The 19,042-nt window shown below is 38.5% G+C and overlaps 1 protein-coding gene across 1 annotated transcript; it reads left to right on the plus strand.

Annotated features, from left to right (window-relative positions):
- The first annotated feature begins 1,865 nt into the window (after positions 1-1,865).
- Positions 1,866-18,192, plus strand: cab39 (calcium binding protein 39). The gene is made up of 9 exons (XM_074680237.1): positions 1,866-2,108; positions 7,020-7,175; positions 8,291-8,455; positions 10,969-11,087; positions 12,254-12,422; positions 12,920-12,979; positions 13,543-13,608; positions 15,870-16,013; positions 16,093-18,192. Exons 2-9 carry the CDS (start codon positions 7,062-7,064, stop codon positions 16,279-16,281), a joined length of 1,026 nt encoding a protein of 341 aa, XP_074536338.1. The 5' UTR covers positions 1,866-2,108; positions 7,020-7,061; the 3' UTR covers positions 16,282-18,192.
- The last annotated feature ends 850 nt before the right edge of the window (positions 18,193-19,042 follow it).

A 19,042-nucleotide genomic window follows, 5' to 3' on the forward strand; every position in this document is an offset into this window, starting at 1 on the left:
GTGTCACTGTTTATTTTGGTCTGCTTCATAACCACCTAAGAGCTTCTCATAGAAGCTTTGGTCAGGTGCCAACTGTGTGATCAACATGATCAGTTTTTAGCTAACACTGATGCTTCTTCTTGGTCTGTTACCCCAGCAAACCGATGCCCAAGCACTGATAAGATATGTTTTGAAATTTGTGATTCTTGTATTTGAGAGGGGAATGAAAGAGAATCCTTATAACTATGTCAACGTCAAGTTTTCATGATCTGAAACATTTCACTGTTTAATGAATGCAGGATGAAATTAATTAATTTCCAGAAAATACAACCCTGTAAAAGCTATTACTTGCGAGGACATTGGAAGTCTTTCAATGCACATAAATAAATAAATAAATAAATAAATAAATAAATTCATCAGTCAATCGGTCAATAAACGTAGGACCAGAGGAAAACATTCCAGGTTACTTTAATAAATATTACTTTGTCCATATGGGGTGCCATAGCAGCTGAAGGTCAGAGGTCGCACTGAACAGTACAGTGTATTCTCCAGGGATTGTAAACGCTTGGAGGTCCTTTTTAAAAATTCACAGGATTAAAAATGAGAAAGAGTAAAAAAAAAAAAACCTTCTCATACGCACTACATACTTATACATACTAATATAAATACATTTTTAAATAATGAATATCCCAATATTGAAAATAAAGTATTAGAATATCCTACAAGAGCAATGACAAGTTAATAAATAGTGATCAGATGAATTAAGTTGCAGCAATAAGGGATGATTGAACTTATGGTTATAAAGCAGTAAATATAAATACTAAAAGAATTTTTATGAAAAATTTGTGTTTCACTTTTTCAAAATTAAAGAGAAAAAAGCAACAGCAGGTTATGTACAATACAGGGAAAAGGAAATTAAAAGAGCTTTTCAAAGCATCCGGGCAAAGAAGACACATCACAAATTGAAAGAAAACAAATAACTGCATTATCCAAAAATATATATATAGAATTAACAATTTATATGGACATCGTAACTACAACAAATATAACCCAAGAGCACTAAGTATGTATATATAGCAATAATGGTATCATCCAGGATATTTGTAATACAAAAGGATATAACTTTAAATTCTAACAGTTAAAAGTGGGTATAACTACTCTGAATAAGACTTGTATTTCATTTTTTAAATAACTATCCCACCAAGCTCAAATAAAGAAAAATAGTCACATTCAGGGCTTGACATTAACACCGGCCAACCGGTCAAATGCTGGTGGATTTCGACAGCTCCCACTGTCCACTTTGGTGGGTTGAATTTCATCTCAAACATGGAGCAGAGAGACAAGCAGAAAGATGACTGTGATGATGAAATCTCTGAGGAAATTTGATTTACCTCTCCTTCATTGTCAATCTCATGAAAAAAGAAATTATTTTCTGATAACAATCGTTAATAAATATTTAAGCAGACAGTGTCTCTTGCTGAGTTTTTATCAGTTAAATTAATCCCCTATACCATTTTATTATAAGCAATAACAAACTACTATTTTAATTACTATGTCTTAATAAACTGCATATTTTCATATGAAAGGAGCACAATGTTACACACAACTTTATCAGAGCTGAATGCCTGATTAAGGACCTGTGGATTAATCATATTGAACATAATTATCCAACAACAAATTGTGGCCAGTGAAAATACTGAGTGGCTAGTAAGTCAGGGATACCACTAGCCATAGTGGCTGGTGAGCAAAAAAGTTAATGTCAAGCCCTGGTCACACTGTATCACATTGTATGGATTTTTGGAGGCTGATGACCCTGTCAGTGGATTGAGCGCGCCCCCCTACGGCCAACTGACGTATAGTACAGCCACCACCTGCAGTGTCAGGAGTCGACCAGAGGGGGCGGTAGATGCTGCTGCAGTGACCACAGCTCGTCTGCCAGCGCTGCTCGTCGGGCTCAGAGAAAGAACTAGGAAACAGGGGCCGCAAAGCTAACTGACGCTACAGTGAGTTACAGACGAGGGGAGGCGACGAGTAAGGAAATTAAATCACTTATTAATCCAAGGAGTGTCTAAACTACGCCTTGCTGTCTTGATAAAACCCGGGGGACGAGTGAAAACGCCGCTCACAAGGTACTGTGTTACAGATATAATGTTATGAATTCATATTTGCAATCATTGTGATGTAGGGTTAGCACGTTTTATCTCTCAGGGATTGGTGTGTAAGCCACATATATCACATTTTACTGTTTTATGTCAGTAGAGAACTTACAGCTGAATCTAGCCTGCAGTTAACGATGTGCTAAATTCAGGCATGGGCTGCAGAGCACCAACCAGAGGAGACACCACCAGGCCTGCTAGCCTGATGCTAGGTTAGCTGGCTAACTGACGTTTTCAACTAGCTTACGGGACCAAACTGTCTATCATATATTCGCTTTGCTATCTAGAATCATATTTACATTTATCGAGGCTCAAGCAGTAAGGAGAGGTTTGTTGGTGAAACAACAGGACAGCTTAGGCCCTTCGTGTGTCGATAACAAACATGCTTTACCAAGTCAGTCTGAGGTTGCTCTGTTGTTTGGTGAGCAGTGATTGAAACACTACAGGCCACGTTAGCTAAAGGTTAACAATAAAACAGGTAGGTGAAGTCGCTGTTTTGACATTATACTTTACAGTAAGAAGTGAGTGTTAAACAACGCAGTGTGCTAGCATTGCGTAAAGTTGGCAGGCTTCACACCATCACAAAGCAGGCATGGACAAGAGAGAGGGGCGGTGCTCACTGTCAGCTTCATGATGGGCTGTGCTGGGCCAGAGGAGTGTGACTGGATACCCCAAAGCCCCAAAGTTTGATGACCATCTCAAAGACTGTCTAATATAGCTGAGCTGTGCCAGATATGATCAGAAAAAAATATAACACTGTTTTGCCACCTTAAAGCTCCTGTGCTGACTTTAATAACTGCTGAAATTAACAATCATGCCTCGGTATGGTCTATTACAGCAACAGCAAAAGAATGACAATGTTCATTCCATACATTAAACTGTTTAAAGAGCAGATGATGAGATTTTACCAGCACAAACAGAAAGTTGCTTATGCGGCTTTACCCAGCTCCAGTTTAGTGCAACTAAAACAACTTAACATCCCTTATTTTGGCTGTGAACTTCTGTCTTTGCATTACATTACTTTCCATTCTTTCTGTATCTGTGTCATTGCACTTTTATATAAAAAAATACTGGCCATCACCCTTGTTCACACTCTGCCCAGTCAGACTTGAAGCATTTTTTGTCATGCACTCGCAATGTCTTGATCTTTGCCTGCATGTATGGTGGTTTAAACAGAAATGTCTGCTGAATAATATTACAAAGCAGTGAGACAGGTATGCAGGAGAATTTCTTACAGAAGGAATGCAGGAGTTTTCTTGCAACTTCAGTCTATCAGGGTGTCCGCAGGGTCTTAAAAAGTATTACAAGTTGATAAATCAATTGTGGGAAAATTAAGGGCCTTAAAAAGTATTTAAAAGTCTCGATTGTGGTTTTATGAGGTATTACGTTTCATAGGTATTCAAGCTTTGACCCAAAGAATATCCATGAATATTTATTTTCCTCCTTGCAACTGTCCCCTGATTGGGACGTTAAACATTCAGCCAATAAAGTTCTAAAATAAAATAGAATAGAAAAGAATAGAGTTACTTTATTGATCCCAAACTGGAAAATTGTTGTGTTAACAGCAGAAATCGATGGAGTCAGTAGAAAAATACAAAAATAAAAAAGAATAAAATAAAAAAAATGCATAAAGAGTCTAGTAACAATAAAATACAACAATAAGGATTGTGAGCGGTATAAACACCAGCTATAAATTAACGTCATTTCTAGTTTCATACAGTGAAATTAAATACAACAGTAAAGCAAATCACACAATCTGCGGCACATGTTCTAAATTTTAAAAATGATTAAATAATTTCTCATTTTCTTCAGCAAGTTGGCCTTGAATAACTGCTATTTCTTGTTGTAAGAGTGTCAACAAATCTGCCTTTAGTTTCATTTGTTCTTTCAAGCTTTATTCCTCCTTAGCTTATATAATTTCTGTAAAAATGTAAACTACAACTGTTAAAAAGTGGATGCCAACAACAACTGGAAGTTGCGATAAAGTCTTAAAACTTTTTCAAAGGTTTTTGAAAAAGTCTTAAAAAGGTATTGAAATCAACCTCAGGATTTTAGCATATACCCTGGTCTATGGAGATGTTGCTTTTCTTGAGGGTCACCAAAGGTCAAGATGTATTGCTGTGGTATGTTGCATATGTGTTAAATCTTATTGCAAGTTCCCTTTAAAAACTTGGCTGAGCTCAGTTTTTTCTTGACTCTCTTCTTGGCCATGCTCGGTCAGGTTGTTGAAAAGTCAGACTCTACTGGACTCTGACGTTTATTGGCCTAACATCACTCCGGCACACCATGCCGGATTAGTAACGGAGTCATTGTGGGTGACCAGCTGATTGTGAACCTGCCATATGTGTTTCCGCCCTATTTGCGTCACAGATACTGAAGCGGGTCAGGAGTACAGAGGCAGGCCTGCTGCTGCTGCCTACATTAACGAGCATTAGCCTGTGCGAAAAGAAGGATTTGGCCACCTGGCGATGTTGAGGTGTGTCTGGATTAATAAACATGTAAGCAAGCACGGCTTCAGTCAGAGCATGGCTCACCAGTGAACTCAGGGATAAGTTTTATGTTTCAGCTCAGTCACACATGACACATCATATATGAATGGTGGACTGCACCTCCCACTTAGGTGCTGCTGGGTTTATATTCCTGGCCTCAGCGCTGCTTTCTAAATGTGGACTGCCTGCCAAGACATAAGAGGAGCGTGAGTGCAGCAGGTTTGTGTTCAGAGTTTAGAGGATCCCATCTGAACTACAGGTTGGTGTTTTGACACTTTATAATGTCCTCTGAGTGACTTTAAGAGCTGTCTTAAGGTTTTGTGACCATTTTGAAGCTTAAATTATTAAAAGACTTGGATTAGATTTTATTGGAATAAGTTTCTGTCTGTGGACTTTGGTATGAGTTACGTTTTCTTCCTGCTTGACCTACACTACGGGCAAAAACCACACATACTCTGCTGTGTATGTTATTTACACTGTTGTACACTTGTTCAGAAACCTTCAGCCTTGGCCTCACAGTAAATGTGAGGTGCCTGGGTGGGTCGGGGAGTTGAGCAGATAAGGGTCCTTGTTGTGTAACTCAGTGAGATCTGGATGTCACATCTGTCAGCTGCATCTCCAGTTCCTCTGTGTCGTTGCTCATTGGGTGGTTCAGTTTTTTCTTAGCTTAGGAGTAGATATGGATGAAACTACAGTGATGTTTGACTTGAAATAGCTTCCTATTAGTAATGTTTCAGTCAGTGTGTTTACCTGATTGAGTTAGTCACAGTTCAGGGCGTGGGTCAGACAAAGGTCTGAGGCTCTGTCATGACCGATGTCACAGCAAACACGTCCCGATTAATCATTGTCTAACCATGACCAAAGTTTTAACACTGTGTAACTCTTGTCAAATGATGCATTAAAGGTCAGCTGTGCATCACCTTTTTAGGTGCTTTTATTTAACGTTTCCTTGTTCCATGGAGCTTAGATACCAGTAGGCCTGTCACGATAACACATTTTGCTAGACGATGATTTTCCAAAATATTATTGCAGATAAATGATATTATTGTCAATATTATTTCGATTTTTTTTTCATTGATGTGATTATGATAAATGGGATGATAAAGTGAGTACACCATATCAAAAGCAAGAAACTTCAATTTCTTCAGAGTATTTAACTGTAATTAAAAGGTCAGGACCTTTTAAATAAAATAAATGAAACAAAAAATATAAGAAATTTAACAAACAAGAAAGAGGAAAAAATACAATGAAAATGAAATGGACTCTCTTTTAGAAAAAAATACATGTCAATGAAAATAATTAATACTAATCAAAAACAATAAAACATAGACCCTGTCTCTAAAGAAAAAACGAAACTCCAAAAAAAACAAAAAAAAAAACAATAAAAACTATAGCCCAAATAAAAGGGAGTTTATACAGTTCCTGTATAAACCTTCCTGTATTTTCAACATTTCTGGTTTTCAACCGTATTGAAGGGCTGCATTTCTTTGGCAATGTAGCTGTCTTTGAGCGCCCACCATTTGGTGCTTTTATTTCTATTTACTTTGCCAACCAAAAGCCTCAGTCAGAGCGGATTGTCAAAGAACAAGGCTCCGCTGCACCTCCCTCTTCTTCTTCTTCTTCGTCGCCACTATTTTCAAATAAATGCAACATATCGGCTCGTTGGTGTTCATTAGCTCACACTTTGTTCATTCTGATAAAAAACAAAATATTCCCACACTGGGACTGTGGCAGGCGGCTTAAGAACAGTATCTTTCGTGCCATCACTCATATTAGCGTGTGTCTCCTCCTTACCCCTCAGGACGCTCGCTTCAGCTCTCTCCGTGTGTACGCGTGAGCTGCCCCGTCTTCACCCCAAAGATCGCATTTTTGACAGATGCTCACTCCCCTATAAATCTGCTATAGAACCTATACACCCTGATGTTAGGAAAGATAGACGTAGTGAGCCATCTTCTCATTCAGCCTCTTTGGTCGAAAGAGAGGAGGAAAACAAACATGCGTGCACGTGTCAGTTTATCGAGGCTGGCAAACTTACTGAGGACGTTTTTATTTATCGTTCGGTTAATTAATTTATTAATTATCGTGACAGGCCTGGATACCAGTTAACACCAGCAGCTGGTTCATCAGCGTGACTCAACTCAGACTGAATGGAAACTTTATCAAGTTTAACAGCTGGAGCTGATGGTGTATTTCTTACATGTACTTAATTTATGCGTCAGACTAGCTCTATCCTACGTGATGACACCAGAGCTAAACCACCCTTTGGTTCACCAACGTATTATTACAGTATGTTTTATTTCTATCCCTTTGTTGGTTTGCTTGCTATAAGTTCTTATTCCAGCAGTTTCTCTCTTATTATCCTCTGATCTAATCGTATATTTCCTCCTCTCCTCAGGTGGACAGTCCGCTGCCTGGTTGCTCGTGGTAACACTCCGCCATGCCTTTCCCCTTTGGCAAGTCCCACAAGTCGCCGGCAGACATCGTCAAAAACCTAAAGGACAGCATGACGGTGCTCGAGAAGCACGACATTTCCGACAAAAAGGCAGAGAAGGTAAGGGGAACCACACACAGGTGCTTTAGTTCTTCTTTAACTCCAGGATCCAGCACCTCTGAAATGTCAGTCAGATCATAAAAAGTAAGATGAGTATGTTTCCCACTATTAGATAACACAATGTGAAGATTTTTAAATGTTATTCCTGCATCATGATATTTATTTCATGTGCTTCTGTGTAGAGCTGAATTATTAAACAGGTATCTTCAGGGATCATCATAACATACATTTATAATGTATGGAAAATTAATCTTAGATAAAAACCTGCATCGTGATGTTGAATCTCATGTTGATCTCAGTGACATGTGGAAGATTTTTTTCATTCTGCGTACAGATTCTGCATCTGACAGTCACCAGAAATAAAAACAAAAACAACCCATCTGTGATTTAAACCTAACAAAAGAACACAGTCTGGGAAAAGGAACATTTCTCTGACTTCATTTTATGACAGCAACAAGCTGAGCAGAAGTTTACATCCGCTCATCATGCAGTCATGAAACAACAACAAAGACACACCTTTTTATTTGAGCATGTGTCATTCTAGATGTTTTATTCCCCATGAATCACCTTTTTTTCTGCTCATTCTGAAGAAGTGAAGACCTCTGCTGATAGTTTGGCTCCTGCTGAAGCCACGTGAAAGATGATCAATGAAGGAATAAGAACAGAGCTCACATCTCAGCTCGCAGCTCATCCGGAGCTACTGATTTTTTTAGCAAACATTGAAGAGAGACAGAAATTTTACACAAAAAAAGGCTTTATTTAGTTTTTTGTTTACTGGATTCGTCTATTGATAAGAGGAAGACCTGCGGATATCCAGGCTCTAAAAACAATTCTCAAACTATAATCCTCTGAGAACTTCTAACCTAAAATATCTGCTCAAGATTTCAGTTGGACTTGATCGATCAAGCATCCATTTTACTCATGTTCTTTTTAGCTGAAACAGTAGAAAAAGAAGTCTGCCATAAAGATATATGATGGCCAACTTTCCTGTGTTTTTATGAACCATGTAATGAAGTTTGAATAATGGAGTGTCCGGTTTCGAAAGCCCTAATGGCTAATATTTGCTCACCACATCACCCAGCCTCACCTGTGTGTACTGTGTCCATGTGATGCAGGCCACAGAGGAGGTGTCAAAAAGCCTGGTGGCCATGAAGGAGATCCTGTACGGCACCAATGAGAAGGAGCCCCAAACGGAAGCAGTGGCCCAGCTCGCCCAGGAGCTCTACAACAGCGGGCTGCTCAGCACTCTGATAGCAGATCTGCAGCTCATCGACTTTGAGGTAAAGTATCTTTATCAGCAGTGAAGGAATAAACTTATGAGGTGAATGAATTTTAAACAGGTATCAGGTTTTCAGAGTGTGCCTGAGGTTTCTGAGATACAGAGAAGAGGGAGTGTCAGAGTTTCACGTTCAGTCTGAACACGTCTGGCAAACCGTCACATGTTGATGTGTTGATAAACTCACGTCTCTCCGCAATATGTCAGACTGCCGCTGTGTGGTAGCTGCTGTTGCAGGCTCTCCTGACTCACACTCTCACAGCATGACTCACTGTGCTGTGTGAACGCTTTCTTCCTCTTTTACCTTTGCGTAGTGTGTAACCTAGAAATATGATGGTGGTTTAACACTTTTTCACACACTCTCTGCAGGTGTGATAAATCTGTAGCTGGTTGGATTATACCTTATCATTAATTTTAAAGAAATCCTCATCGATCTGAGCTACTTAAAATAAAAAGCAGGTGTGGTTACATACAGCAGCATAATTTTCTTTATTGAATCTGTAATTATTTCTTACTATAGGCATATCTGCCGGGTGTGCCCAGTGATAAAACAACTCTGGGAAGAGTTTCATGTAGCAGTAATAATTATACTTAGTACTCCCTGTTTCTGAAATGTAGCACATTATTCTTACAAAACTGAGATTTTCAGACAAGATGGCCTGGTTATTGTTTGGCATTTTGCTCTCTGCTCATAGAAAGATACTTGGCGTGTGTATTTTATAGGACGGGTGGGTCGGAGAGGAATTAACGATCACATGTAATGCTAACTGCACACGGTCTAATATTGTTTGGAAAGTTGGTGTGCAGGAGTTTTCTTTTATAATCTCTGCTGGTAAATGTTTCTGGGTTTCAGTTACTTCTGCACAGTAAGAGATGAATTGATTGAGTAAATGATACGTTTGTTAGTAGGGACTGAATTAGATGTTTTTATAGGCACCAACCAAGTTCTGTCAAAAGTACTAGGTACTGCTTCACGTAAAACCAAAAGGCACTATGTTATATAGTGTATAGTATCTAAATGCATCCTTGTGACTATGAGGGAGTGGAAGAGTAGGCGATCTTTCATGGTGGGTATGAACATAGCATTGCAAGGTTATATATTGAAAAATAAATATAGGCCTGTCACGATAATCAATAAATCGATTAACCGAACGATAAATAAAAACGTCCTCGGTAAGTTTGCCAGCCTCGATAAACTGACACGTGCGTGCATGTTTGTTTTCCTCCTCTCTTTCGACCAAAGAGGCTGAATGAGAAGATGGCTCACTCGTCTATCTTTCCTAACATCAGGGTGCATAGGTTCTATAGCGGATTTATAGCGGAGTGAGCATCTGTCAAAAAATGTGATCTTTGGCATCTTTTGCGACGGGGCTGCTCAAGTGTACACACGGAGTACATGTTACAAACAATTCAGGAACTGTATAAACTACCTTTTATTTAGGCTATAGTTTTTATTCTTGTTTTTTTTTTTTTTTTTTTTTTTTTTTGGGAGTTTCGTTTTTTCTTTAGAGACAGGGTCTATGTTTTATTGTTTTTGATTAGTATTAATTATTTTCATTGACATGTATTTTTTTTCTAAAAGAGAGTCCATTTCATTTTCATTGTATTTTTTTCTCTTTCTTGTTTGTTAAATTTATTATATTTTTTGTTGAATTTATTTTATTTAAAAGATCCTGACCTTTTAATTACAGTTAAATACTCTTAAGAAATTAAAGTTTCTTGCTTTTGATATGGTGTACTCACTTTATCATCCCATTTATCATAATTACATCAATGAAAAAATGGAAACAAAAATCAAAATAATATTGACAATAATATCATTTATCGGCAATAATATTTTGGAAAATTATCGTCTAGCAAAATTTGTTATTGTGACAGGCCTAAATAAATATGTTAAGTTGAAAAAATTTTTTATTTTAGTGTTAAACAAATTGATATTTTTTACCACATAAACACAAAAAGTACCCAAAATTGATACTGTTGAGTACCGGTACCAATTCCTAGATACCAGCTATCGGCAGCGTATCATTTCAAATGTAAAAGGTTCCTATCCCTATTTGTTGGTATGCATCTTCAGAAATATGTGTTTGTTAAACTCTGGACCAAACGGGTTGATTATGTGAAGGCCCAGCTTTTGTGAGGGTGGTCCCTGCGGTTCTGTTTTATCACAGAAAACCTCATTGAATCCTCTGACTGTCTCAAGTCTGCCCCTGAAGTTTATCTCTTACATGCTTTTCTCTCCTCCAAGTTTTAATAACCTTGGAATCTCAGAGGACGACAGAGAAATAATCTAAATCTTTTTGGATGTCCAACTTAAGAATAAAAGGAAGGAACATTCTAATTAGATATTAGCAAAGCGCATATGATAACCATAAAAAAAACCTACAAACCATCTAGACCTGCATAGTGGCCCTCTCCTTCATCAAAGACCTCACCTGGTTTTTTGTGTTTTTAATATCAGATATGGTACTCTCTGCCTTATCAAATGTTTGTGTTTTCTGAATTTGTAATCATCAGGGTAAGAAGGATGTGGCTCAGATCTTCAACAACATCTTGAGGCGTCAGATTGGCACACGGACACCCACAGTGGAATACCTGTGCACGCAGCAGAATATCCTCTTCATGCTGCTTAAAGGGTAAGGAGGTGTTCTCACATCCATCATCACGGTCTTTATTAACTTGTGAATATCGATCAACAACTGATCATCACAATCAACATTATGTTGCTTCCAAATATTTTAGAAAATGAACAGTGTTTTAAAGGTCTAACAGCTGTCACTAACTGAAAAAAAAACATGCAACTAAGCTCCAAAATCCTTCGTCAAAGCCATAAAAAAGAGATTATTAACCTTCCAGAGCCAGGTTTTAACTTCTAAATGTTGGTTCCTCAAAAAACATCTGATTCATTTGAAAGGAAATTTCTACACTCTATTTGCATACAGTTCTGCAAAAATCGAGTGATCAAGTGGTGTTCTCTTTTTAGTTCCTCTGCTGTATGCCAGTCGATTATCTTGTTTACTCAAAACAATACAAAGATTGGGCTGAATTTCCCTAAACTGTTTAAAAAAAAATGTCAAAAGAAACTCAATTGTTACTGCTTTTTGTCACAGGGAGTGTTTCAGTCTTAATGAAAGGAATGTTCACCACCGCAGCTGGCAGGCAGCAGGCTTGTGTTGGTGTTGTGGGGACGAAGCTTATGCCAACCTGAGTGCTAGTTAGCTCTTTTAAGAGCTAGGTTTTCTAGAAGATTGTGAAGGAATAAATGGATACTGGACAGATTTAGCTGCCTTGAGCACATACCCTTACCTTCCCCATTTTTATTTCTTTATTCAAATATGTTTTAAAGAAAGAATACATCAAATTCACAAGTAAAGTACATGGCTACAAACGAAAAGCAACAAGTACTGAAACATCATGAAACATCCGCTAACATCATATTTAACGCAAACTGTGCTTTTTCAAAAAGGAGTATCCCTCTGCTTTGTCTTCTTTTCTTATTAAACACCCCGAAATCCCAAGTCACATTGTAAAAACTTAATGAAGTTGTACATTAATCTATACATTTACAAACTACTCCATGCTTTCCTCATCACTGAACTAGCTACATTTTTCATTTAACTTTTCAGTTTCTGTGTGCGCACATCTCCAGGGAAATCAAAGTATTTAATGACTATCAGTTAGCTGTTCACATTTGTAGAACTGTGTATCCCAATTATGTCTGATAAAGAAAATTAATGAGTGTTTGGATTTGCAGAATGTCATTTGTTCTTACGTTTTCTCCTTGTGTTGCTGGTTTGTGCAGGTATGAGTCTCCAGAGATTGCCCTAAACTGCGGCATCATGTTGAGGGAATGCATTCGACACGAACCACTGGCCAAAATCACGCTGTGGTCGGAGCAGTTTTATGATTTCTTCAGATACGTGGAGATGTCCACGTTTGACATTGCCTCAGACGCTTTCGCCACTTTCAAAGTAAGTCACCTCACCTGGAGCTTGGGATAATTTGCTTTATTTTCTTTGACTTATTTTTTTCTATGAATGCTAATAATCCCTTCAGAAGCTGTTAGTATTGGCAGATTCTTTTTACTTTATCTTTTTAGCTTCCCCCCTTCTTCTTACTTCCACTTTTTCTTTTTTTCATCGTCTATATTAAAGTATTAAAAAAGTTTTAAAAAAGCTCATGGCGCTAATTTGTTTGATGCATTTGATGAGAGTTCCTGGAGCTGGTCTATAAAAACACAGCAAACACAACACACTGACAGACTTGTTACAGAGTGCTTGTAGCTAACCTCAGCTGAGAAGAACAGGTTTCATACAGAGATATGTCTTCAGTTTATCAGCCATGGGGCATCATTGAATCTGTTTTTCTGTTCTTGATCTAATTTTATAAACAAAGTCGAATCTGTTCTTCTTTTATTTCGATCTTTAAATGGAGTTCACTTCTCATAGTTTTAATCTTCTGTTTTCAGGACCTCCTCACAAGACACAAGCTACTGAGTGCAGAGTTCCTGGAGCAGCATTATGACAGAGTAAGTCTGTGGTGAAGGGAAACCTGGTGTTTTTAAAGGCTTTGAGTCTAAGAATGAAGTATGCATCCCATTTGTAGATGTTTAGTGGAAGCTGAAAAACAGGGAATTTTCATCTGGTGAATATTGACTGGTAATAGAGGCTGCTGGGTGTGAAAGACCCTATATGAGCCATAAACCCATTATTAATGGGGTTAATTACAACTAATCAGGAAGTAGGACTGATGATTTACAAGTCATTGGTCTTTAATGAAGCTTCCAGATCCTAAGATCAACTTGTTGGGATTTTTTGTCACCACTAACAGTAAATTAGTATTGTGTGTGTGTGTGTGTCTGGGTGTTTTGCATGCTGGCGGTCTCTTTCTCAACAATACCAAACCACTCATTTTGACATCATCAGTAGGCTGTGGAAACAAAGCAGCTGACAGTCTGTGTGGGAAAATCTCTTATTATTCTGTCATCATGTTTCTATACAAGACGTGGATGCTGTGTGGAAGCACCACTTTGCAGATTTCTCTCTCTGCCTCTCCCGCCCCTGACTCTGTCTTGCTCTCCTCTTTCTGTAGTTCTTCAGTGAGTACGAGAAGCTGCTCCACTCAGAAAACTACGTGACTAAACGGCAGTCGCTGAAGGTAAGGACTCTGGTTGAGCCAGTAAACACATCTCATGAAGTGGTGCAACTCTACTCAGAAAGCTATTAAAAGACAGGGGGGCTCTTCAGAGTGTTGGATTTCTCCAGTGAACTCAGTCTCCATCACTTTGTTATGACCGCCATCTAGTGGTGGAAGCATGTATATGTTTTACACGTCTTTCTTACAATTTCCATGTTTCTATCTACTTTATTCCTTGACTTCAGTAAATATTTCTAGAATATGTTTCTGGAATATATAGAATATATTTCTATCCCCAGAAAAAAAATAGTCCTACATTTTCAGGTTAAATAGGTGCTACCATACTGAATCTATTAATTAATGTATTAACCAGTTATCCAGCAAATTATAATTTTTTACCCTTAAATATGTGTTTGCACAATAGTTGTTATGAGTTTCTGGTTTATTATTTTTCTTTACCAAATACTAGGGACAGGTACCTTTCACATTTCAAACGATATGGTACCGATGCTTCAATGACGGGTACCTCGCAATCAGTTGCAATACTTAAAGCAGTGTCGTTTTCGTCAACGATTATGACGACAAAATTATGTCTCTGACGCCCCTTTTTTCATGATGATAACGAGACGTGATGAGCTGCACATGGCTCTTTGATCACTAAAACATGATGCTACATTTTTGAGTTTTTGTTTGAGGAAACAAGACTGGAAGAAAATGTCAGTGGATGATCAGTAAGATGTTCAAAATGCATGACATTTCTGCCTGATAGGTGTGTGTGTAATCTGTCTGTCAAAAGGTGAAAAGTATCAGCAGTGCTGCTGCATCCGATCCTTGTTTGGTCATTAAATATTAAATTCAACATTAAATGTATCTCCTTTATCCAACTCAGTTAACAAGGTTTAAGCACAAATAGAATGATGTTAACTGAGGATATTCTAATTCCCGTTTTTACTTAGTGAATTTAATGGAAAAAGTTGGTTTTGGGTTGAGGTTGTGACCAAACATGTACTCGCTATGGACAGTAAATGATAAGTGAACCTGTTAATTATGAATAACAGAAACAGATTTTAAGTTCACTGTGAAACCACGGTATATTACTGAACTATTAACCAGTTGTAAAAGTTATCCTAAAATGCAAGATCATCAATGTTCTGATATGTTTGATTTATCAATTCAGGATAAAAACAAGTTGAACTATAAAGATTAATAGAGAAATATGAAAATGAATTTGACCTAAATTAATTTGTAATGGAGTTTTCCTTTTTTTAAACTAAAAATAGACTAAAACCTTTCTGAGATTTTTGTCAACTAAAACTAGCCAAAGACTAGAACACATGGAAATGACTAAAATGCAGACAGCTGCCAGAAACAACACTGACTCAGAGGTAGCAGTTTTCAGCATTTTTTTGTTTGCGCAGTGTTAATAAATCTGAATTTTTTAAGTTATAAAATCTCAAAGTTTTTCAGTTTTCTCAAGATATAAATTTATACAAAGTCTCTCACAGTCACAAGGATGTGTTTAGGTACCAAAACATGGTCGGCTAATCTGATAAAACCGGGCTTCAGTCAGTACCTAATTCGGTACCCATCCCTACCAAATACAGACAATACCCCAATGCTGCATATGTGTTCATTAATGAATGCATTTCATGAATGCCTGTCAGTGAAATGTCCTTTTTAAAAAACTTGTTTCATGAAACTTGGTGAACAGTTTTTGTTAGCCTGGCTTTTTGTACCCAAGATTGAGGAACAGTTTTCATCACTGGAGTGTTTTCATTGTTTGTGAGCAGAGATAGGGTCGTGATCAGAGCTGGCACAGAAGCTCAGTTCTCAGCCTGTTCACAGGAACGCAGCAGAACCGCTGTTTTTTTACAATAAAAACTGCTTCCCCAACCTTTATTAGCATCATTGTAGAGAACTGTCTGAGTGTGTTTTTATTTTCACTGAGTTTTTGTTCTTGTCGGTTTTCCTTAAAGTCGGTATTTTTCTCACCATCACTGAGAATGAGGGCGCTCAATGATTTTTGAGGCTTAAATAAAAATTGATGATGACTCAAACTGGTAGTTTGATCAAGGCAGAGATATTCTTGGAAAACGAAGCTCCTGGTTTAAAAACTTTTTGTTATCTAACACTTAACAGTTCATTTGAAAACTCACTTTGAGAAACCCAGCTCCTCTTTGCCTTCTGTTTACCATCAGGCAGCCACAAACTTTAAGTTCAGATGTTGGAACGACAAAACAATCTCAGATGGATCTTTGTTTCTGTTTGTCTCTGTGATCCAGTTACTGGGGGAGTTGCTTCTTGACCGGCACAACTTCACCATCATGACGAAATACATCAGCAAGCCGGAGAATCTTAAACTAATGATGAACCTGCTGAGGGACAAGAGCCGCAACATCCAGTTTGAGGCTTTCCATGTTTTCAAGGTGAGAGCTCTGACACTTGGACCCTAAAAGAAACCATCTCTGTCCACGTTAACATCTTTGTGACTTTCCCCACCACCAGGTGTTTGTGGCCAACCCGAACAAGACGCAGCCCATCCTGGACATCCTGCTGAAGAACCAGACCAAACTCATCGAGTTTCTCAGCAAGTTCCAGAACGACAGAACAGAGGACGAACAGTTCAACGATGAAAAGACTTACCTGGTCAAACAGATTCGGGACCTCAAGAGGCCTGCCCCCCAGGAGGCCTGAGGGAGGGTTTCAGGGGTGGGGGGTGGGGAGCCACCAGGACCATGTCTGGACAACATCCAGATAATGTCTGCTTAATGGACCCATCAGCAGCTGCTGTTCTGGTTTCTGAACAAAAAAATGAGGAAACGATAGAAAACCAACGTACCCATCTTCAACTTATCAACTCACTGGGAAGTCGCCAGCTCCTCTGCTCCTCTGTGAGCGTTCAATTTTGATTTTTTTTCCTTCAAACAAAACAAGAGAAAATAATAGATGCTGCTGCTTTCTTGCACATTGAGACATTAAAGTTATCTTATAAAGAAAACAGTCCATCAAACATAGCAACAGAAAATGTCCTTCAGTTACAGCGAGGCAGACTTCCTGATAACACAAAACAGAAGTTAACACGTTTACACACAAGTATGTATTACATAACAAAAACATGCATACACACATACTGCAAAAATATCAGCTAAATCCTTGAGATGGAAACGGTACAAGCAAGTTGGTGTGTTTGTTGCATGCCTTGAGATGTGACAGATCCATGGCTGTGCCCAGCGTCGGCTCTGCGATGGCCTGCCCGGTCCGGCTCCCGTGTTCAGTGCCACAGACTTGGAAATGCACGTGCATCAGACAACCGCTTCAGTTCCTACCTATGCCTTCATCTGGTAAAGCTACGGTGGTTCATTTGAATAAGTGATGGGGACTGTAGTTCTCTGAGATGCCATCACACAGAACCTTTACCTCCTGTGTGCCCTGTTACGACACAGCACTTGAAGCACATGAGAAAAGGAGGGAGGGATGGAAGGTATGAATTCGGTAAAAGCCCAGAGTTGGGTGTCTTTTTTTTTTTGTTTTTGGGACAGGGTGAACATGTACATATGCCTTTTTTTTGCTTTGTAGATTTTTGTTTAACCTTGACATATGAATATATATTATATATATATTACCTTAAACATCAAGTTTTTGGTTAATTGTAATCAAATTACTTTCTAAACCATACAAGAAACAAGCTAAGTGATTTTGTTTTATGCATTTCATTTTACTGCTGAAATGGTTGCTGGTGGATTTCTTTGTACATAACTTAGGGCCAGCTCAAGTTTAGCTAACCTATAGGATATTAACAATTTGTACAGCGGAGGAATGTCATGGTATTAGCTCTGGATCTGTTAACCCTCCTCATCCTTCTCTCCATCGACATTTCTAACACGCAGCGGTGTGAGCATTCGAGGAGGGGAGGGAGGTTGTTGGGAGAGCATTAACTGAAACATTAAAGCCTGTGTGTTTGTGCACTTTGGGAGGTGCTGAGTGATCACCTAACTGGAGCCGAGGGTAGCAGGGTTTACCAGCCCTCGTCAGTATCATTAACTTGCTTTGTTCTCATACTCATCTCTCTGCGAGTAGCAAAGTGCTGTGTGGCCTCACAGTGAGCGTGCATCAGGGTGAACTCATTAGGACTCATCTCGGAATATCAATCTTACTTTCCTCCTCACTTTCGAGCCTTTCTCCTCAGAGGGTTATAATTCCAGTACAATTTTGAGTGCAAAGCATTGTGGGTAGCAGAGTACTTTTGAGGCAAACTGATGAAACCACAGATTTGCTCTTTGACGGTGAATGAAATGGTCTCATTTGTCTTAACATTCAAAGATGCACATAAGGATCCATCTCAGATCAGCTCCAGGTCCTCCATTAACATTGAACGTGCATGTTCCTCCACTGGCTGTGCATGATGCTGTACTGAAGGTGTTGTACTGGAATTGTTTCTTTATTCCAATATTAAACAACATTGAAATGTCAAATTGAACTCTGGGCTGTATGCTGACTGTGACTCCGGTCTCAGCATAGAGCATGTGGGTGCTTTCAGAAGTGTCAAAGGCCTGGGCCCTACAACTGAAATAAATAAAAAAGCAAAAACATTTGGAATAAAACAAAGCTGTTGTTGTTTTGGTTTTGTTTTGTCTGACCCTTTTATGTTTGCCCTGGTAGATGTGGTGTTAAAGCTCCTGTGACGAGACCCCAGCAACAACTCATCTTCTGATTAGTTCAATATATGTGTAGGATGTGATTTCTTGAAAAGAAAAATCTCATCTTCCTCTTACCAGCCAAATGTGTCACTCACTGTGAATATCTGCTGTGGTAACATCTTTTTTTCTTCAGTGTGCTGTAAATAGTCTCATCTGACACCTACAGGCATCAAAAATGACAAAAGAGGAACTGTCAGTCTTGTCACTGATGATTTTTCTTTTTCACTTTTGCTGTCCATAAAGAGGCGTCTCTGCTCACGTCAGTTGTATAACCAGTCAAAAGCTCCTCATAGGAGCTGTAAAATAAAAGCCTTTGGTTAACATGAGCAGAAGTTAAAATGTAACTTTGAGTTCGTTGTGTTCTTAATCTGAAGAGCACTTCTATAGACATCATTAAAGCTCCTGTAAGGAGTTTTTGACTGGTTATAAAAAATAAACTAATGCCTCCTTTAGGAAAACAAAAGCATACAAGACCACATTGTAATTTTTTTATGCTGTAACTGCTCCAAGGAAGCCGGGCCTCTGTGACAGACAGACAGAACATGAGGAGGTTTTGTTGTGTCGTAACACTTTAACACCTGATCAAGACAAGTTAGAAAAAATTGCACAAAGTTACATCTTGCCCTGTTGGATCTTAAAGGGTTTTAAGTAGAGCCTAAAAGTGAAAAATGAAGAAATGAAAGGAAGGTAAAAAAAAAAAAAACAACAACTAAGGGAGTGATTATTTGACAGCAATGGACATCATTTCCCACTGGCCT

This window comes from Halichoeres trimaculatus, unplaced genomic scaffold, assembly GCF_033239565.1.
Source record: "Halichoeres trimaculatus isolate MK-OKI-2021-1 unplaced genomic scaffold, fHalTri1.1 fHalTri1_scaffold_9, whole genome shotgun sequence".
Classification (NCBI taxonomy): Eukaryota; Metazoa; Chordata; class Actinopteri; order Labriformes; family Labridae; genus Halichoeres; species Halichoeres trimaculatus.

Bases quoted from the DNA above. Each gene is read 5' to 3' on its own strand.
- cab39 (XM_074680237.1), top strand. From the start codon at position 7,062: ATGCCTTTCCCCTTTGGCAAGTCCCACAAGTCGCCGGCAGACATCGTC. The intron at 12,423-12,919 runs GTAAGTCACCTC...TTCTGTTTTCAG, and splicing joins ACGCTTTCGCCACTTTCAAA to GACCTCCTCACAAGACACAA. The intron at 13,609-15,869 runs GTAAGGACTCTG...TCTGTGATCCAG, and splicing joins CTAAACGGCAGTCGCTGAAG to TTACTGGGGGAGTTGCTTCT.